This window comes from Macrobrachium nipponense, chromosome 6 (assembly GCF_015104395.2).
Source record: "Macrobrachium nipponense isolate FS-2020 chromosome 6, ASM1510439v2, whole genome shotgun sequence".
In the NCBI taxonomy this organism is placed as follows: Eukaryota; Metazoa; Arthropoda; class Malacostraca; order Decapoda; family Palaemonidae; genus Macrobrachium; species Macrobrachium nipponense.
In genome coordinates this window covers 19671458-19694783 of record NC_061108.1, presented here as the reverse complement: position 1 = coordinate 19694783, position 23326 = coordinate 19671458, and the positions used below count along the sequence as shown (strand labels likewise).

The 23326-nt window shown below is 34.7% G+C and overlaps 1 protein-coding gene across 15 annotated transcripts in view; it reads right to left on the bottom strand.

Moving 5' to 3' along the window:
• The window catches only part of LOC135216705 (protein quiver-like), a 782257-nt gene that overhangs the window by 186364 nt on the left and 572567 nt on the right, over positions 1-23326 (bottom strand). For 14 of the 15 annotated variants that reach the window (XM_064252149.1, XM_064252151.1, XM_064252154.1 and 11 more), the window contains exon 2: positions 10005-10031. In XM_064252149.1, coding sequence (XP_064108219.1) covers positions 10005-10031 — 27 coding nt within the window. Of the gene's footprint in view, positions 1-9986; positions 10032-23326 lie in introns of all 15 variants that reach the window. The other variant, XM_064252152.1, reaches the window with a different exon arrangement.

Below are 23326 nucleotides of genomic sequence, written 5' to 3'. Positions count from 1 at the left end.
CAGTATATCCTGAGAAGTAACGTCTCGAATAAAGGCAAAAATAGGAGCTTATAACAATTGCGAAAATCCGCTTTACCTCTGTTCTATTTCCCAGGTATAAGAAAGGCATGCGAACAGCTATTACCTCGTGAATGGCCACGGATAGATAATTGGCCACGGATAGATCGCCATGTATTCTTTTTGATTTAATATTCTAATGACGGGCTTGCTTACTTGACCCCGTCAGTTAATAACTAATTTCACAACGTAGTAATCTTTGCATCACCAACAAATACATATCTATCGAAAGCTGACAGGCCTAAAAAGTAAACAAACACAAAAATAAGTGCTATAATAAATTTTACAAAGGTTACAGCTACATATTTAAAAGAATGATTTAACTGAAACGTAATCAAATAATTACAGAAAGAACTAGAATTTCAGGAAGATATGAGGACACCAAATCCATGTGGAAAATTATAAAAAAGGGAATGACTGAAGAGTGAAATATCAACAATAAAAGATACTACAAAACGATTAAGAAAAATTCACGGGTCAAGCATATGGAAACAGAGAGAGAGAGAGAGAGAGAGAGAGAGAGAGAGAGAGAGAGAGAGAGAGAGAGAGAGCAAACTGCAAAGGAAACAGTACCGAGAATACAAAATCAGATGAAGCCCAGTGAAATACTGCAAATGGAGAGTGCGACAGAAAAGAACCAATCGGCTTTGGGAGCCTCATTTTCATGTATAGAAGACGACCAGGAGTTGTCAGAAGGAAATGGAAAACCTCGCCATTTGTCAAGTTCTCTTCCTTGGTCATTTCTGTAGCTGCTGAAAAGTCATGTTTCAGGAAAATTTCCTCGACTGCACATAGCTTCCTGGTTTCTCGTGCATAAAAATGAATGGCGATGATATTTGATTTTTTCAAATGAATCAAAGGTCGAGGTACACAAGCATTACGCATAATCCTCTGGGATTATATGTTATCAGAACAGATAGGGGGATACGTGCAAATAGACCAGACGTGACGTTGATTGACAAAATCAAGAAGAAAGTATCACTCATTGATGTCGCAATACCATGGGACACCAGAGTTGAAGAGAAAGAGGGAAAAAATGGATAAGTATCAAGACCTGAAAATAGAAATAAGAAGGATATGGGATATGCCAGTGGAAATTGTACCCATAATCACAGGAACACAAGGCACGATCCCAAGATCCCTGAAAAGGAATCTGGAAAAACTAGAGGCTGAAATAGCTCCAGGACTCATGCAGAAGAGTGTGATCCTAGAAACGGCACACATAGTAAGAAAAGTGATGGACTCCTAAGGAGGCAGGATGCAACCCGGAACCCCACACTATAAATACCACCCAGTCGAATTGGAGGACTGTGATAAGACAAAAAAAAAAAAAAAAAAAAAAATAATAATAATAACTATAATAATTATCAGAAGATGCGCCCCGAAAAAAATATAATCTGGATTACGTAATAAATGAGTAGGTCAAAAAGGAATAATTCTTATATCTCTTTCAATCCGCAGTTGGTGTCTTCTCTTTGGTGGAAATAGTTATATGATTCTAACACGAATTTCACAGCTCATCGATATTGAGAAGTCACTGAAACGAATCATGCAAAGACGATAAAGCAACGCGGTAAAAAACATACTGCAAATCTCCTATGACTTGCCGACAAAATTACAAATGTCTTCAAAATTTAAATCTTTTGCAGCGAGGAAGTGAAATCATAGAGATATAAAAAAAACCTGAAATGCGATTGCAGTAATTCGATACCTACACAAAATGTTCAAAATTAGTAATTCACACAGCAAGTGACATTATGTGGTCTGATAAAATACGTATATCTGGCGAAGGGATTTATCAATGAAAATAAATGTTTATACCGGAGCGGTAAGCATTATCACTCATTTCACCAAAGAAAGTCAGTAAATAAGTTCCTTTTTGAACATTTACTCTGCAATCATATTTCGAATAAACATTAAGATCCATACTAATTGATTTTCACAATGATTCTGACATGAATATGCTTAAGCACATAGGCATGAAACGTGTTTTGAATTATAATTAACATTCATTCTAAGCCAAGAACGCGGAAAGAGAACCACGGTCTTCCAGGAATCCAGGTGGGCAATTGGTCGAGATACGTGTGTTTGGGGCGGAAATCCAACGAGTGAAGAGTCTCTTGGGATTCCTTAGGGGCCGTTGGAGGAGGAGGAGGAGGAGGAGGAGGAGGAGGAGGAGGAGGAGGCCACCAGACACCATCACCACTCCTCCTGACTTGAGTTCTTACGCAAGGAGATAAGGACCAAGCCCTCACTTATTAGTTACAATAGTCGGACAGATCTAAACTGATAGATTGTTTATTTCCTTGAGAAAACTCTTTTGCCAGTTCTCTCTTAACCTTTAAATCGTCCCCTTCTTAAGTCCTCAGCCATCTCTCAACGAGGCAATATTTGGGACAGAACCTAATGAAACTGACCGCATAAATCCTAATCCATAAACTCGATCCCTATTCTATTTGGTTATTACTTTTGAGACTATTTATTTTTATATTGGTTATGACTTATACCCTTATATTTTGTTTATTATATTACATATCTTATATGATGATGTTTTTCATTAAAAGTAATAAAAATCGGAAAATGCCATTCAGTATGTATGTCTTATGACATTTTCTTATGATCTTGCCAGTAGATTACTTCTATTTATTCTTTTTTATCATTTGAATTTTCCGTCTGCCATACTACCCGTTTCCAAAACAAGTTTGTAATATTTTAGATTTCATTGCTCTTCATTTTAGGTTTCCCCCTCATTCTAATTCATCAAGTTATGGTTTACTTGAATTTCATTTCCTTTTTCACTCACGGTCTAATGCGAGTAACAATTTTTACCTTTTATAAGGTTGTTGCACATAAACTCATCATTGGGAGAAAAAAAATTATTTACAATAATCATCGCAAGAATTGTAATAATATGATTCTATACAAAATGTACATTACGAAGAATCTTCGTCGTCAGATGATCTTACTTTAATAACAGCTATCCTTTGCAGCATCGCCTATTTGCAAGTTTCCGAAATGCTTAACTGCATTTGCCCGTTTCACAGCGTGCTTTCTGTAGGAATAAATTAATTTTCCTACTGACTATTGTTAAAGCAAGAAGTCATTCTTTTTGGCGCTAGAGTTCTCAGCTAGACCGGGTGGTGGGGCTTATACAAGGGTAGCTTAAGAGATACTTCCTTTAAACTTCATGGTTTAATAGGCTTGGCCCACCTGCATATCGCCTGTCGAAGGTAACAGGAAAAGTGGCAGCGTTTTTTGAAACATTGTCACGTTTATAAATGCGATTTCTCATTCTATTTACAAATAAAATTATAATCACAATATGTGAACGCCTAAGTCCAGGAAAACATGCTAAAAACTTTAAACTACCGATTTATTGATTCATGTGTTATAAAGTAAGGAATTTAAAACTGGATACTGGTAAATGTGGCACAGGGTTTTTACCCAAAAGACGAAAACAATCTATCAGTTTAGATCTGTCGAACTATTGTCCGGAATGGGTAAATATCCTATGACGGGCTATTTTTTTTATACTTCTTCAAAAATATCACTCATACCCTCAAATATGTTAAACACTTATTTGTTTATTCGTTTTTCAGTGTCTAAAGAAAAATGAAAACTTCGGTGATCTTCAAGTCTCCGTTATTTGCATTAACATTATTGAAAGCCTTTTTTAGACTACGCCTCTCTCCCTATACAAATCTTTACAAGAAAGAAATTAAGATTTATGCCCTAAGGTTTCAAGTGTACCTGATAAAAAATACCAGTATATATAATTTGACTAGAATTTCTCAACGATTTTTGTTTGTATGTATGTATGTATGGATATATGTGTATACTTTACACATATATAGTATATACATACGTATAAATTATTATTATTATTTAATTAAAATTTAATTATCCAAAAAATATATATATATATATGTATATATATACATATATATATATATATAAACATACAAATAAAAATCGTTCAAAAATTTTAGACAAACCTTCCAATTCTGACTGGTATGTTTTAGACAGAATAATACCAACAGTGAATACTGAATCCATCAAATATAGAAACAGGAAAACAACCGAATTTTCGCGTATCTAAATACAACCGTGTGCATGAATAAATCTTTAAAAAATCTTTTACGTTCATGCGTATGAATATGCGCATAAATAATACAGCCACATATAAATTATACAGCACATTGAGGATGCGAATATGGAGGGTATGCCCGTTTAGGGCACGGGCCTGTTTTTTAAAGTATGATGTAAGTAAGCACTTTGACACGAACAATGTATGATAACTGAAATATTTTAACTTCAAGACTGCATGACATGACTTGCATTTTGATACGACGTCATTATGACATGACAGGCATTTTGATATGGAGTAAGTATGATGTGGCAAGCATTTCGACAACTTGAAAATATAGGACAAACATTTTGACATGGAAACTGCATTTGGACATGATGCCATCATAATATGACAAACATTATGACAGAGTATAATACGACATCAATTTGACCTGCAAAGCGTATAGGACAAGCGTTTTCACATAAAAAAAATATATATATATATGACACGTATTCTGACATGATGAAATATGACACGTATTCTGACATGATGGAAGTATGACATGACTAAAATTTTGACATGAAAAACATATGATAAAACAGACTTTTTGACAAGATTAATGTGTGATATGAATAGCATTTGGACATGAAAAAAGTGTGATATGGTACGCATTTTGACATAAAGAATGTATATATGATAGCATTTTGACATGAATGCATGATAAGGCAAATATCTTGACTTAATGAATGTATGACTTGCATTTTAACTTGCCGAGGGTATGATATGACAACCATTTTGACATAAGAATGTATGATAAAGCAAGTATTTTGATTTAAAGAATGTATATGACTTGCATTTTGACATGACGAAAAATAAATATAAGAAGCATTTTGACATATATATGTCTTTTTCTTGTTTCTGTTTACTTTTCTATTTTTTTCAAATGCATAAAATTCTGATTAATTCCATTTTTATTTCGTAATTATGATGCAACTTTGTGTTAATGCTTAGATACGCAGCACTATTAATCTCATTTTTAAATATTCTAGATTTCTTGTAGTTTTTAAAATTTTCCAGCATTTCAAAGGAAAAATCCTTTATATGCATTTGAACTTACTGATTATAAAGTCTTAGTTTGAAATACATCTAGAATGCATAAATCAGCAAGCTAATATTCTCATTTCTCCTTAACGTTCGTGAAGTATTACCCTGTCCTTATTTCACTTTTGGTTAACATTTCACAGGGCCAGCAGTATAAATAAGCACTTTTAGTTTCTTGAGTCTTTGGATATTCCCTCTACGTTTTATTAAAGGTGTTTTTTGTACTTCACATGTGCCTGTTACCCCAAACACCTCCTCATAACATCATCTGCTTATTATCCGATGTGATGAATTAGTGTAACGACTGCACACCCCTCTATGAAAGAAGAGACCCACATTTACAAAACAAAAGAAATGAGAGAGAGAGAGAGAGAGAGAGAATAAAAGTTAACTACTGAGAGCAGAGATAACTTTTCCCGGTAAAAGCCTGCATGTAGTTCCTTTCACATTCGAGCTTGCCTGAAAAATCTCGGTAGTTGGTAACTATCTTAACTTTTAAATTAAACTAGAGAAGAGCCTTACCCGACTTTGCAACAACTATCCCTTCGATTATACACGGGAAAAGAGAGAGAAAAAAAAATTTGATCCCGGAGAAAATTTTAAGAAAGAAAATATTAATTCGGCAAAAAGGATTTTCTTCCCACGAACATCAGTGTGCTGGGAGACGCTTGAAATCACTATTATTGATTTCGATTTCGTTTCTTGCTAGTTCAGATCATTTAAACTCTAAAGGAAAGTGTCTGTTAGGAGACACATCAGTTAGACAGATAGGGTTACCTTCGAATTGACAATAAACTCACTTAACGCAATAATTCACCGTGAAACTTCTTGCAAAAATATTAATGTGGATAAAATGAGGTTTCATTCATGGAATAATACCCGCAAAACAAAGACGAAATCAGATCCACATGATATATCAACGCACGATAATATATATATATATATATATATATATATATATATATATATAATATATATATATATATATATATATATATATATATATATATATATATATGATACATACTATATATATATATATGTAAGTAAAACGTTCGAGGGAAAATATCGTTCAAAAACTTGGTGAGGCGAGAGAAGCCTCATTCAAAATGCATCATAGCACAACACGCAGAGAAGAAACGCAATTTAGCGGGACTTCAAAACTAGAGAACATTTTTGAATTTCTCCACGAGCCTTCAAGTGCTACCTGTATCACTTCTAAGAGGAAAACAAAAATGAAAAGAGAAAGTGAGCTGCTGTCGACAAGGAAAGGAGTATACGCACTGCTTCCGCCTTTCAGGAATTTACTACACAATTTAGATTAAATAAAATTTTAAACTTTGAGTGGAGAAATACAAGAAAGCTGAGAAATATACATTTAAACCGACGTAAGATTTTCACTACAAGAACGAAACTCAGTTTGAAGACTTCATCATCTTTACTTTTCTCAAACACTTCCTCTCAGCGAAGAGATAATTATCATCACAAATGGAAAGCCAACTAATCTAAAAGTTAGGCTGATTCCAAGTCGGTCTCTTTAATAATTAAGAATAGAAAAAAGTGTGATTAAGTTCAAGCCAGGATAGCTCTGGAGGATTCGGACAAATCTGGGGATATCGGCGCTCAAAAAATCGATTCGCAGTTTCTCCTATTCATCTTATGTCTTGATATCCGCTGTTGACTAAAATGAGTTTATATTCACGAGTACATTTTATGACAAAGATTTGATGAATTTCACAGTTTACGCCAAAAGAAACAAGTCCGTAAACTAAAGGAAAAAGGAGAAATGTAAATAAAGAGGTATAGGTAGGGAAGAGTAATTTAAGTTCCTAAGTTTAGTCAAGGCTATCGTTACTTTAATGGCCCAGTATACCCAAATGGGCCAAACTTGTTTAAAAAAAGAAACTCGATACAAAAACAGAAAGAAAAGGCATGGAAGACATTCGGCAGAGCCATTAACTTAATATTTCTTTTTCATACGTTTCACCAAGGCAATTTTAATGGTTCAGTATTTCCTCTCATTGCCTCATTATAGCAATGGTGGAAAAAAACAATATTTCGATACTACCAATAAACAGTCTTTCTAAGGATGTTACTTGTAACATATCATCCTATAAGCAGATGCTAGTGCATATAGAAGAGTTTTCCGATTAAATCAAAAGTAACTAGATCATCGGTTTGTTTGTTTGTATGGTGCTTTTACGATGCATGGAACCGGTGGTTATTCAGCAACGGGACCAACGGCTTTGCGTAACTTCCGAACCACGTCGAGAGTGAACTTGTATCACCAGAAATACACATCTCTCGCTCCTCAATGGAATGGCCGAGAATCGAACCCGCGACCACCGAGGTAGGACGCCAACACCATACCAACCACGCCACTGAGGGTCATCGGGATAATTCTTAATGAAAATGTACTTTAGTTGAAATACGTATGAAAGATATGTCTAACTCATCAAGAATTATCAGTAAGAGGAAGATAATTAAAACTAGTAAAAAAAGTAGTAGTTCCATTTATCAAAATTAAAACTGAAAAACCAGTAACCGAACAGTTAATTTTGGATAGGAAACCAACCAAGATTTGGAAAACTTATGACAATAATTAACCTACATTTCAGAAAAAAAGCTAATTTTTTATAAGAGATACTTGACATGTGAATATATGGCATGTCGTCTACTTCATGCAGCAAATACTCTATGTGTTTGTACGTATGGGTTTGCATAGTAATGCTCGCGAGCTTGTGGCCAATATATATAAGGTCAAATATGTCTTCTTCCCAGCTTAATCCCTAGTCAGGGATGCTGTTTTTAATGAACCTTTTCCATGTGTTTTTCACGCTCATTGAACGGTTCATTTAGTCATTTCTTTTGGCATATTTTGTACGGACAGATACCCTTCCTTACTCCAACCCTCTCTATTTTATCAGGGTTAAAACGATGGGGATTTTCTGAAAACGTATCAATTATCTTTAATATTTCGAAGCACTAGTCATTCTCATAGAACAAGCAAAGAGATCACATACACTACAGGCAAGATTCATAGAATGCAAGAACGCGAAAAAAAAAACAACCTTAGTATAGGAGCAATATTAAAAAATTACACATAACTCATAAGAAATGAATAAATATATTGCAGCCAGCTAGGAAAATATATGCTAATAAGTAAAACCCTCCCCTCCCCACAAAATAAAGGCTCTCCCAAGTATATAATACTCTCCCTAGCACAGAGACTGACTGACCCCTCAATAGGCCAATGTACAGAACCTAACTTTGGAAACAGTGTATACGTAACTAAATATATATGATCCAGGATGACCCAGCTGATATAAAGTGAGTTTTCCTGAACTATTCTCACCCGTAAAATGTTAGAAACTAGAAGGTATTTGGTTGCTATAGATACTCTACTACCAACTCAGTTTCCGAGTTCAGACTAAGAAATTACCCTATTTCTAACTATTACTGTAGTTAACTTAAAAGCTGTAACTACTTATGATAAAGTTAGTTAACATGCTGACACGCAAAAGAACTGAAGGAAAACCTCTAATACGCTATTTCATGCCTCAAACCATTCAGTTAATTTTAAATAGATTCTGTAAAATGCAGTGTCAATGGATATTACTCTTAACATTACACTACCTGTAGTGAATTCAAAAACTTTCTCTTTCAACTCCAATGAAATCTTTTTTAAAAAGGTGTATTTTTGTACAACCTGGATTGACTGACACTAAGATACGCGTTTTTGAATTCACTCTTTTTGCCATCTACATCACACTAGTAACGTTAAGGGCAATCAAAATGCAAAGGAAAAAATACAGGAAGTTAAAGTGGAAATTCAAGTCAAAACAGGAGAAAAATGGATACAAATAAAGTAGAGAGAGCCATGTGTTTTTCAATGACAGCCATCGCGTACACGCACTCCTCAGGGATGATGTCTACCAAAATGTATTTTGTGTAAGACCAAAAATGATAATGGCAAATAAAAAAGTGTAACATTTTGAATGGTACACTGTATGACTTCACCTTCTGTATACATACCGTTTAAACTGACTAAAATAAAATCCTTCCACGGACCTATTACTGATAATATGCTGGATGGAATACGGCCAAAAAGGGTTTCACTATTTGTCATTAATGCCTTAAGATCTAGAATTTTCAAAGAACGTATCAATGTTCAATAATACTTATTTCAAAGTTTTGAAAAACGGAAAATAAGTAATAACATCTCCAGACTTGAAGGAAACTTTACTAACACAATCGAAAGAAATATGTAAGGATGCAGCATCAATAACCCCTCTGGTATGATGATAAAAAAAGAAGCCCACTGGTATTCAATAACTGAAATAAGACCTCTCGGATACTTTCAAATAAACTATCATTCTAATTTTTAAAATTCTCATTATCAATGTTTCGACTGCTATTAACGCAGAATATTCATGAAATAAAGCAGCATAAAATCATCCAAAATATCCTACTAAAACGGAAAATCAATCAAAATAGGGACAAAAATCCTAAAATGTCCATGTCAATTATTTTTTTCATAATGAACATTAAGTGTTAGTATTAAAGAAAAAAGAATCCCCATTTCCTTTCCACATGAATACATAAACATCAACAGAACTGAACTAAAGCTTAAATCGCGATTCACGCTATGTCTCAGATCGGTCAAGATAAAGGAAAGTCGTATATGTTGTGGTGCGGTTCCCTTAGGAATGGAGGAGGTACCTGTCATCGCTGGAGTATACATGCACTCTCTACTCACTACTACACTTATCCTCACCCTGAACCGTGCAACCGAACATCAGCACTGCAAAGAAGAAAGAAAAGATAATCAGTCTTTGGGTAATCAATGTTTTCTCTTTAGTGAAACAAATGATTGATGTTACTTACCATGAATGATTAAAATGTCATCATTCTCGTCTCGTAAAAATCATCTGAAAATGGCTAAAAGTTAGGTACAATTTTTGGCTTAAGCTGAACCAAACTCTAACACAAGTTTCACATTACTCTGGAACGGCCATTAAAATAGTAGGCAAAATTGTATCTCAAGCAATGTAACCATTTGCACATTTATGCCACAATTGTCAATATAATAAGTAAACATTAGTCTCCAATAGACCCCCACTATAAGAGGCCTCAAATACAACAGCTGCTCGTTACTCATCCATGAGAGGTCATCATGGTTTACAAGAAAAGAACAAGTGGGGCTGACCAATTCTTCTTTTTCTTGCATTTTTCACTTTCGCCTCCTAATCCACTTCTAAACTGGATGCATAACTATTTGTTTTCACTTTTGTTAACATACATAATGGGCGAGGAAACGAATTCTCAAAACTACGGTACAAAAAAGATACAGGAGGCTGAGTAAGCGGCCATTCCACAAGTTCTGGAAATTTCTATTTCACTGAAGTTAAACCACCACCAAGCACGGTACATTTTAGTTTTAATTGCTTCATTAACTGTTGTGTCTTCCAACTTTTTTCGACAAAACACATCACAAATACTATAATAATTTAAAGCAACTTTGCTCCACCATTAGTTTTATGAAAACTACCGTTCATTTGAATGTAAAATCAAGTTAACACTTTCAAGTAATAATTGGGAAGCAGCAGTTATGAAATTCCATTTAATTAGAATCTTCGCAATGGGTTCATCTAACTCGGAATTAATAACAAAACTATGAAGACCAGGCATATCCGTTACAAGCATTTTATTGGCAAGCGCTACAACATAATGGTGTTCACTGTAGTCGGCAAAAATGACTGAAAAACAGATCGTAACAAAATTAGTCTGTGAATATGTTTTTAAAGTGAGTACGTATCGGCTAAATACAAATATTATTAAAAAATAATATTGTAGATTAGATGTTACGCAAGGATAACAGTTTGTAAAACGTGCAAGATCTACTCACAATTAACAGCAAAAGGGCACTGAAGTGTAACTTCAAAGGGCGGAATAACTATTGATTTTACTCATCATTTTCCTACCTATATTATATGGCTGCCTCGGCCAAGAAAACATTATTTTGAATATGAAAAAATCTTTCCTCGCCGAAATAAAAAATATAGTAAAATCTCTAGCTTTATAATACGCCTTCTAAAAAGTACCATGCAAACCAAACATATTCTAATTAAAGAAACATAATAAGACTTATTCTATTAAAAGGAATGATACTGAATTATACTGAGCAATATCTGTGCATAACTGAACAACAAATTAATTCATAATATACACCTTTAGGCACCAATGATCAATATTAGCTTTCATTTCCAACTACCATTTGACCTCATTCTACTTATTCAAGTCCACTCTTATAAGTTTTAAAAGTTGCCCCTGAAGCTTTCAAACCTTATCGAACGATCAAAACAGAGCTGAATAAAATTATACCACCAAGTATACGACTGATATTAAAATAAGCCTTCAGACATTATTCTAATAAATAATCACCTTTTAATCTCTTTCAGCACTTTAAATATTATTATATAATTTCGCTTTGTTCACGCAGGACTGTCAATCAATAAAAAAAAAGGGGGGGGGGGGAAACAGGCCAGGCCTGCGTGTATAAGGTGGATAACAGGGGGAGGAGCTTGGAAACGAGAGGGAGATCATGTTATCTGGTGCAGTGCAGCTACACTTGAAGGCCAGGACCTCAGCTAATCACCATGGAACGGGAAATCGACCTCTTGAAAGGTTGCTGAAACATATTGTTGAGAACTGCACACATTGGGAACGCATTGCAGGTTTCAATGTACGTATGCATGTATGTATGTATATATATATATATATATATATATATATATATATATATATATATATATATATATATATATATATATAGTGTAAATGTCTTCACACTGGTTTTTAACCTTTCGCCTCTTGGCAAAATTGTTTTGGGATGAGGTGGCTGGGCTATAACTTCCGTCACTCGAATAACTACCAAGAACACACACACATACAAACATACGCATATATATATATATATATATATATATATATATATATAATATATATATGTATATATGTATATATGTATATATCTATATATATATATATAATATATATATATATATATATATATATATATATATATCAAATCTATATATAACAATGAACGAATAATATCAGGAAACACACACACATATATGCCTGTGCGTGTGTACTGTATGTTTATTTACATCAAAACACACACATACACACACACACACACACACACACACACATATATATATATATATATATATATATATATATATATATATATATGTATGTATGTATATATACATAATTAACGAAACCAACCTTCCATATACACCATAAAAAAGGAGTATCTCAGGTTAGAAAAAATGCAAGAAAGAGTATATGTGGAAACTTGGCTCTCACATATTGCTGAAGAATAATAATCCAAAGCAATTTTCGTGGTATTAGACATAATAAAATCTGTACAGAGGACATCTTAGAGCCAGCTTTGCTCTCATAATGATACTGATCATATGCGATGACGAGACTCCCGGAATCTCTTTCTAGACATTTTAATCACCTTGGCACCAACAACATCGAGGAATTAATTTTCTGTATTATAGCTCATCATATTATCAGACGAGTGACTCGGTCATGTAGGCCTTTATGTACGCACCAATTGTAATGCACCTAGCGGTAACGCTAGTCAGCCAGTTTCCGATGAGAACTTATGACAGAATGTTCCACGCAATTTGCACTGAATCAGACACCTAAATATTCTTTTGTGCTTTGAAAAGAGGGAAAATTCTATGAATTTATAACTGAAAGGGAACGAAACCCCGCTTCACGATTAAACAGAGAGGGATATATATTACAGATGCCGATACAGGGGATTGTATCTAGGACAAAGTTCTTTTTATATCTATCTGATCTATTTTTAAATTGATTAGTCTTACATGAAAAGAGATCAATTTAAACACTCGATATAATATGAGACACCGTTCAATCGTTCATGGCTACAGTATATTGATAGCTATCGTAAACGGAGGATCAAAATTCCTAAAAGCTCGCAGAAGCTGGAAATGAAAAATGATTCCCATTTCCACCTGAATCCAGACTAAAAATCGGGCCTGGCTGATAACAAACGTCACAACACGTTGAACAAACGTTTTGACAGAAGTGTGGGGAAGTCTCCCATTCAAGAGATGTTCTCTCCCGTCATCTCCCGTCAAAACATCCATTGAGAAGGCAGCTTCCCCATCTGGCATTTCCAAAGCTTAGGAGTCTTCAAAGGCTTGAAAAGTTTACAAAAACCTCCAGCAAAAGGAGAGCAAATAACAACATTCTTTCAAATGAGACTACGTATTTGTTGGCCGATTTATATTTCTCCGGGATTCCTGAGAACAAAATCGATTTTCCCAGTTTACACGTCATTGCCCTGTAAGGTGATCTGAAAAGAGCCGGAAAAAGTGCTCATAAACTTGTTTCTATTGCCCCACACAATAGAATAATTGTATGCATAAATTATTTTGCAACACAAGAGCAAAACATTACTTCACAACACTAGAAGCTATTTAAAAAATAAATGAATAAATAAATAAATAAATAAATAAAGAAGAAGAAGATCCAGAAGAAGAAGAAGAAAAAGAAGACGAAGTTCTGAATTCATCAGTAGTTTCAGTAATACTTCTTCGGCATAAAAGTGATCGTTCGGTGCCGAATTGCATCGACGTCCACATTTATAACTCCCGAAAACTGTCACAGCTATATACACGGAGAAATGAACCAGATAACTATACGAAACGCAAGTGGATTTACAAGAGTGTAAGCCTGTATAGATAAAAAGGTAGTTCACATATCGACGAAAGATTGAAATAACGCCAAAGACACATGCGAACATTAGAAAATTAAAAAAGGAACAAGGAAGAGAGAGAGAGAGAGAGAGAGAGAGAGAGAGAGAGAGAGAGAGAGAGAGAGAGAGAGAGAGAAACACTAAATTTTAGAGAAAACAACCCAATCAGCAGCATGGAAAATTACTGTAAGGATATATATTAACACAAAAAAATACAGTAATCATAAAGAAATCTTATTTTCTATTCACTGTCAAAATGAAAATATGAATGAACATTATTCTTATAAATAATTAATACTATTTTCTATTATCTGGTCTATGCACACACACGATCCCGTAAAAGAACATTCACATGTGTGCATATAAACTAATGGTTATTTATATACGTTAGAACTTACCCACTAACACTCATTTATGGGGTTTTCCTCTGAGAGAGAGAGAGAGAGAGAGAGAGAGAGAGAGAGAGAGAGAGAGAGAGAGAGAGAGAGAGAGAGAGAGAGAGAGAGAGAGAGTCTTTGTTTTAAAAATTCTGATAGTATATGTTTCTCTTATTTACCTGACCGACGCCACTCCAAGTACCTAATCACTAATTAGCTTACAGTGGCAAACATGATTTTAGACAAACGCCACAGAATCATCCTTAAAATTTGGATCAAACCTGGGTATATAATTACGATACGTCCGCGAGAAAGAGAAAATCCGCGATGCAAAACATAAGGGAATGACAATGAAAATATAAAATAAACAATAAAATAAACAACACTCAGCAGTTATCAAGTGAGCTAAAATTTCAATACCATCAATCGTGGAGAGCAACCAGCAGACACACCCGCGCGATTCTCGCGAGCGTGACACTCTCACCTTTATGTCAGTAGCCAAATCGAGAAAGGGGTTCCGATGGAAGAAGTTATAAAACCCCTCTTCCCATAATCGATGTCGACCCCTTTCTACAGACGTTTCTTTTCAAAGTGTTGCCAAGTTATCAGGTTGCATGCTGGGGACCTCTCATTTCCCTTCAGGGGACGCCAAACATGAAAGGACGGTGAAGGGAAAATGATTGGGGTGGGAGAGGGCGACGGCAAATGGGACGGCAGCAGGGAACCTCCACGAAGAGGGTGACCTTATACATACAAAAAGGGACGTCTTATATATACATATGTACGTATACATTTGCAATCCAATGTAAGAAGATATCCTGTACAGGTAAACGAGGAGATGGATTAGGCACTCATGAGTAAACTGAGAGAAGAAAACAAACGATAAAAATAAAAGGGTGGATCTCTTCAAGTACTTTTACAGAGGACATGAGGTTGTTCGATTGACAGGAAAATGCTGAAAAAAATGTTAGTGAGGAAATGGATCTCGGATTTAAAGATGCAAATGGCGAGACAATAATAATGTCTGAAGCCATAGAATGAATAATTTCAATTTATTGAAATATGGTTCATCTACTAAATAATAATAATAATAATAATAATAATAATAATAATAATAATAATAATGTAGAAGATAGAAGGCAATGGAAGAACGGTTAAGTGAAAATTTGAGTGTGCTGGTGGATGTGATAGCTGAGGATCTAAAGAGGTAATTAAGAGATGAAAAAGTTGAAGACACCAGATGTACTGGTGTGAATGTGTGACTGAATGGCTAATTCGGATGTGTAAGCTGTACGAGGGGGACCAAAACTCTGTAAATGAGTGAGAGGAATAACCGTTTCTCTGCATAAGGGTAAAGGTGACAGAAGAAAATGTGTAGTCGGATTCTGATTGAGAAAGTAAGACAGATGATAGAAAGACTGATGGGGGGGAGGAACAGTGTGGGACTAAACAATGGTGTGTGGATCGATCATTTGATGTAAAGAAGTAACCTAAGAGATTTGAAAGGGTAGTGATGAAGCAGTGCGTGGTATGTATGAATATGTATGTGTGTATATATATATAACACATACACACACACACACACACACACACATATATATATATATATATATATATATATATATACACAACACACACATAGAAGTTCGTGCGTGTATACATTCACACACAAAGTAAGAAAGATAGTGACGGGCGTTAAATACTTAAGGAGATTAAGCCCGTAAAAACTAATAACGCTATCGATTGTGTGACAAAAACTCAATCGAGACTTGTAAGGTTAAAAGCGATTGATTCATGTGCAAGGTTTAACGGGAAGGGATCCCTCCTAGACAACAAGTTCAATTCATCACATATACAGAAACGGAAGTTGTTCGTAAGACATCTTTTAACGCCATTAGATTTAACAATTTTAAAGACATTTGGACAGAAGATGAACCCAGGGAAGGGTTCGAAAGCTTTCTGTAAAGTCTTCAAAATTATACACGGACTTTTTACACTTTGTATTATTGTGGACCCTTTAGAACTTTAAAGACATTCTTATACATAATTATCAAATCAAATACCACAGGATTATGGCCATAAATTCTACGAAGGTATTCACCAGGAAAATGGAAAAAAGGGACAATAAGAACGTTCTGTCTCTGATGAAACAGAAGCTGTTATAACTGCATTTGCAAACATCATACTAAAACCATATAATGCATTTAGAGACCAAAATTATTCCCACACAAATAACAAGAAAACTATAGTGTTTATGATAAGACCCATCAAGGACCATTTTGAGGAGTAGTAGTTCATTATATAAAAAAAGCTGTGAAAAGTAAAAATGACAATTACATGAATACAAAAAAATATATCAATATGACACTTCTAAGTGAAAAGGGGATCTACCATTACTCCTGCAACATGAGGTGAAGTAAAGCAACTTAGTGTTTTGATAAAATTTTCTAGAGATCTTAAGAGTGGTTAGGAAGAATATTCTGCTTCCTGAGGACATTGGGTTTTGGAGTTATTAAATGAAATGGCAAACGGCAAGCCCAAAATTCTATATCTTTCGGATCAGACCCTGTATCCGTGGGTCTCCTGAAATTTAGCGGCATGTGGATCTTACAGATGGATAAAATGAGTGAAACAAAAGATGATGGCATACGGCAAAAAAAAAAAAAAAAAATGAAAAAAAATGACCCAAATAAAAAATCAAATAAAAACATATGAAACCAACACTGGATGGACAGATTTGAAAGGGAGGGAAAATTGCTAACGACAGCGGCCAAAGAGAGAGAGAGAGAGAGAGGGTGTTAAGATATATTTAAGGTTAACAGAAGGACTGGAATTTCTGTGGGCTTCATATCATTCCGATTCATGAAAAGAAAGGACCGGTATCGGTATCGGGTATTTTTTGTGGCATCGGTATCGGTGAATCTCTAACCGATACCATCCGATACTTCTGTCATTAGTATAGGAATTTAAAATCCTTCTAGGCTGCCATATTATTATTTTTCTGAGCCACTTTTCATTCCCAGGATAATTATTTGAATATTATCTTTAATAAAGTTATAATCTTAACTTATTTCAGATGGTCCAAGTATGAGTTGGAACTTGCAAAGGGATTTGTGCTTTTTTGAGTTGAATGTTTTGTTGATATATACTGAGAAACAAACTCTGGTCCTTTCGTAATCTCATTTTTATTTGTGTACCGGTATCTCATTTTTCTTGGGATTACTTAATAGAACCAATTTATGTATTGTAATGAGGCCAAGGATTAACCTCTCCATTACCAGGACCTTTCATAATCTAAATAAATGAGTCTGTCATCCGTTTCTAGCCAATATATAGATTAAAACTCAGAATAAAAGTATATATTAGTGATTTTAGATTGCTCGTCACCCCATGAATTCAAGTAAGCACTACATACCTAAATTGTTAAAAGTCTTCTAATGGTAGCCATAATATAAGCCAAACTGTATCCGGGTAATAAAGGTATGAAATACTACATAGTTATACTTGATGTTCTTTTCAATAACATTTATGCCTTGAAATTCTTCATATACCACTATTATATGACATTTCAAGTTTTGAACCTTTAATATACAATAACCAGAGAACATGAATGATTTTAGTAACAATACATATTCTCAGTATCCGCTTTAAAAGTTGGCATCGGTATGGGTATTGGCGTCGGCTTTAAAAGTTGGTATTGTAGGGTATCGGTATCGGTATCGGCCAAAAATTTGGTATCAGAGCGTCTCTAATTTCTATAAAAAAAAAATTGACAAGAACGAAAACATCAGGTTGAATACCGCCTAACGGCCACCTATGACAAATGGTTTGAAAGATGTATAAAGATTAATTATACAGTCAATGGGCTGGGATCCAAAGACCTTTGAAGAGGGCACAGAAAGAGAAGCTGAGAGATCTAAACCAAAAAATAAGCCGTTGCTGATGTTTTGTTATTCCTTTGCGGTAATTCAGTTAAGTGATATTTGGTCACTGAAATGTTCTATTGAACATTCATAAGTAAAGTACAGCCACCAAAAACGCATCTAGTTGATATACTATTTCAAATCCACACAATATTACCTAGTTGGACAAGTCTTAGCATATATATATATTATATATATATATATATATATATATATATATATATATATATATATATATATACACACACACACACACACACTCGCATAATGGACTTGAATGTTCAAGTTTTGAGAGAGAGAGAGAGTGAAACTAAAGACACTTGTCTTCATAGGAAGTCCGTGTTAGTTCCTTGTTGTTCCGTAACCATGGATGACGTTGCTACCGCTGCCTACATGCAACGATGGATAGCATGTCCTTAGTATGGACAAGCCGAACGCCAACAGGTAGAGAGCATTAACAACTTTAGCAGCGTTGCTCTGTCATTGATCTTTAGCAACGATCGCCGTTGCATGACAAACCGTTCAGCTGGACGCTGGGAAGAGTGGGTTGGTGTTGGCGGTGGCGGTGGCGGTAGGGGGAGGGGCTATTAGCGGCCCCCCCCCCCACCATGACGCGGGTCACAGAGAGTAAATTTGCGCACTCTCGAACGCTTCACCAGTCCGTTTATCCTCTTCTCTCGTTGAAATAAATCATGGACAGTATTTATTTTTCGAACAAGTTTTACTTTCTTTAGTTATTCATAAGTTTTTTGTGTTTGGTCACTTGTTTGAAATAACGGGGTGGGGGGGGGGGGGGGGGGGAGAGCAATCACCATTCTCCTTTTTCTATTCACAGTTGCAATAATAAGTATCAATTCCAATAAAAATAATTATAAAGAATTACAAAAATATAACTCTCATATACTTCACACGGGTTTTAACCACAATAAAACCGCATTCAAGAAATCCACTGTGAAAACTTAAAGAAACCCACTTTGAAAACTAAAAGAAACCACTTTGAAAACTAAAAGCTTCGTGCAAGAAACTATAGTTTGTAGGCTATATAATATCATCAGGCTGTCAAGGTAATCGTTATCACTGCAAAGGTCCATTACCACAACTAAGCGTCAATCCTGAAGTTTATATGCTGATAATTCTTCAAGGAATAGTGAGATATTTCTAAAGTGACTTACAGAAAAATACAATTAGTGAAGTTTTTAAATAATATACATTCAAAACACATAAGTATTTTTGTTTTCAGATGCAGAATGCTAGAGTACAATTCTTTGTATGCACGCCATATTCACTGCAAAAAATACAAAAAAAAAAAAAAAATAAATAAAAAAAATTCCGTTGCAAACGCTGACAGTAGCACTGACAAGACTGAAAAATGAACATAATCAATAAAGTGAGAACAGAATTTTCATGTCATGACTACTATTAATCATTACACTTTCGTATTTCGTGACGGACTCTAACACTGAATAACAGAGGTCTGTAAAGAACGGTCTTCCCATGATGAGATTCTCCAGCATTACGACGGCATAATCAATCAATCCTTCTATTGACTTTCATTCACCTGCTGCATTGTCAGACTCGTTATAAATAACAAACATATACACCATTTACATTGTACATATACCTGTATATATTCATACATACATAGACAGACATAGATAGACAGCTAAATAAATACAATTGCCATTTAGTTAAACGAACTAAATATTCATTCAGGAAATGAAAGATACATTGACACGTGTCACTAATTAAATTATCGCATTTATACATCAAACTCGCAATTCTTTCTAATCCAATTTAGTATTATTCTCATAAAGGGGAGCTATGAATGATCATGAATAAAAGAACTCACGAAGAACTTTCAAATTAGTCTGTCACTTTTAAATCTGTTCATTAAAATGAAGAGATTAACCGATGGATACTGGGATTAATAACATTAAGTCGTAATTTCGAAATGACGAAATGATATAAAAATAAATGAAGTTCTCGGGCGCAAACCGGAGGATGAAATGAAAGAAGGTGCAATGCTACGATTTATTTAGTTAGGGTCATTTTCGAGCTTAATATTGTAGAGTAAACAGAAGCGTATTTAAAAGTAAATGTGTTAATACCAACTTGTACAGGTTAAGTTCGCACGGAGGTCAAAATCGTAGAGTTTCAGTTCGTTTTTATGAAATCTAAGCTATCTGGCGAAGCACTGGGGCACTCTCGGCCATTCAGCGCCTAAGACAGCGAAGAGGAGCTGGATAGGTTGGAGAGCACGATAAAGAGATCCAGAAAATAAATGAGATGAAGTAAATGGAACTGTAGGTGGAACTGAGAGGAAACCCCCCCACACTTGTAATAAGAAGTAAAAGTAAGAGAGGCTGAACAGCAGGACCGAACGAAGGAAGATGGAATGGAGGTAAAGTAAAGGCTGTTGGCACATGGACCCTTCAGTGCACCATGAGAACGACACTGGCGGCATAACCACTGGGGAGTCAAATTCTTAATAAAAAAAACTTCACGTAGCAACTGACCAATTTTACCAAAACAGGCATTACGTACGTGACATGAATAAAGTAAATAAAAAAATTAATAAAATTTAAAATACTTGAAATAAACAAACATTTCGAAACAAATTCACCGGTAGAATTAAGCAAAAAAATTCTCCATATCTTCAACATCTAAGGAGCGTGAAACAGTAAGGAGGACAACAGAAAAGAATATAGAATTTAGGCCAAAGGCCAATCGTTGAGATCTATAAGGTCATTCGGCGCTGAAACGGAAACAGACCGTGAAAAAGTCTGAGAGGTGTAACAGGAGAAAAAAACTCGCAGTTGCCTTATGAATCAATTGTTAGGAGAGTGTGGAATGTAAAATGAAAAAGAATATGAACGGAGGTACAGTAAAAGGAATGAAAGGGGTTGCAACTAAGGGCCGATTGAAAGCTTCAAAAATACTAAGTATGAAGCTTCAAAAATACTAAGCATGAAGTACACAAAAAGTACTGCCCCCTTACGGGGCTAAGGAGAGAAATAAATAAATAAATTACTTTTCTTATGACGTCATTTTCGTCTAAGAAAAAGCCCTGCTCATGAGGCATACGGTCCCTCAGTGACATGATCTGATACATCACCACAGCAAAAAGGTTAATGTGTAAAGACTTTATCTCTTGGGGCATCGTAGGCAACTGCTGATCTTAATCATGTGGGGTGTACGGACTTACTTAATTTAAACGATGGCAAACATGAAGCTGGTTTTTCATAAAACGCTTCGTGGAAGTTCGAAGAAAATATTTGGTATACGCAATCAGATTCTCTCTCTAGTTTTTTCTTTTTCGTGGAAACGAAACAACGTTGACAATCTAATGGAACCAAGGCCAAAAACCTAAATATTTAAGCTTTTACCTTAAACTTTTTATAACGCAAGAAATTCCACATAACACTAAATATGCTGTATAAAATTCTTATCAGAGAGAGAGAGAGAGAGAGAGAGAGAGAGAGAGAGAGAGAGAGAGAGAGAGAGAGAGAGAGAGAGAGAGAGAGAGAGAGACGCATTTATAGTCGAAAATGACAAGCGTGCAATTTGCTTTTTTGCCGTTATAAATATATGCATAAACATTTACCATCTCTAGTTTAAGGCATCTGTATTATGTCTGTTCAAAGATTTGTTTGTGTCGATTTTCAGTTTAAGTAGAATTTTTAACATTAATAAATAGATGAGAAAAAAGGCTGAAGCAATTTTTACATGTGTGGGTAATGATTTACAAAACTCACCTGTCATATAAATGAGTAGAAAATCTATTTCGAATTCACCTTTTAATAGGGGATTTTGTAATTCCAGGCATTCATTGTATTTCAACCTTTTCCCCAAGGCATACTCGACCAAAGAGCGAAAGAAACAGACATAGAAAAGGGACACGGAGATATACAGTTTCATTTACAACTCTTAACAGACGACCAAAATGTCAGACTTGAAAATGGAAGACCACTAAAAACCAAATTGTCAGCTGACTACCATAATAAATAACGCTTTCTACATGGGCGGGACCTCTCGTGTCAAAAGCATGAGAAGCAGATTAATTTTGAAGGTGCCGATAGACAACAAATCGCCTGAACTTGAGTGAGGTATTTGTAACCAACCAATGCAAACAAATGCTATTTCTAAATCATTTACTTATACCCGGTCACAAAAAGGAAAGAAAAAAATGTTGTCAAGTGTCTTCAACATAGGAATGTTGGCAAGACTGCTCTGGTTCAATGTTGCCAACGGCTATGGAGGTCAGCCAATTTCCATCATCGTCTTGTAAAATAAATATGAATAAATATAGCAATGCTTGAGTCATATTCAATATCTGACTGTAAGACTGCAAACTGAGTTAAATTTAGAAAGTACGCCTCTAAAAGACGAAAAATGCTGTTCATTCTGTTCAAAGAGCTTGTTGGCAACACTGATGTTACCTGCCTTCTTGCAACGTTGCCAAGTTCACCAGGTGAATCATGTTAGGCATTCAGTGGACAAACACTCATACAAAAACACACACTCAACCGCATATACACACGTACTAGATATCTCCATACAAACACGCATATAGTTGCATAATAATTTTCTATCATACGGAAATTTACTACCTTAACTCTTCCTGGGAAGTGAATATAAAATTTTGTGTTTCCAGATAAAAGCCTACATAAATACAAACAGGCAAACTTAGAACGGACTCGTGCGGACTCACACACAAAAGCATATATATATATATATATATATATATATATATATATATATATATATATATATATATATATATATATATATATATATATATTATTTATTTAGTAGTGTATGGTCAGAAACAAACTAATATACGAAAATACAAACACATAAAAGCGTGATATATATATATATATATATATATATATATATATATATATATATATATATATATATATATATATATATATATATGTATGTATGTATGTATGCAGCCTATGTAAGTTGAAAAGAGGAATTTGAAAAA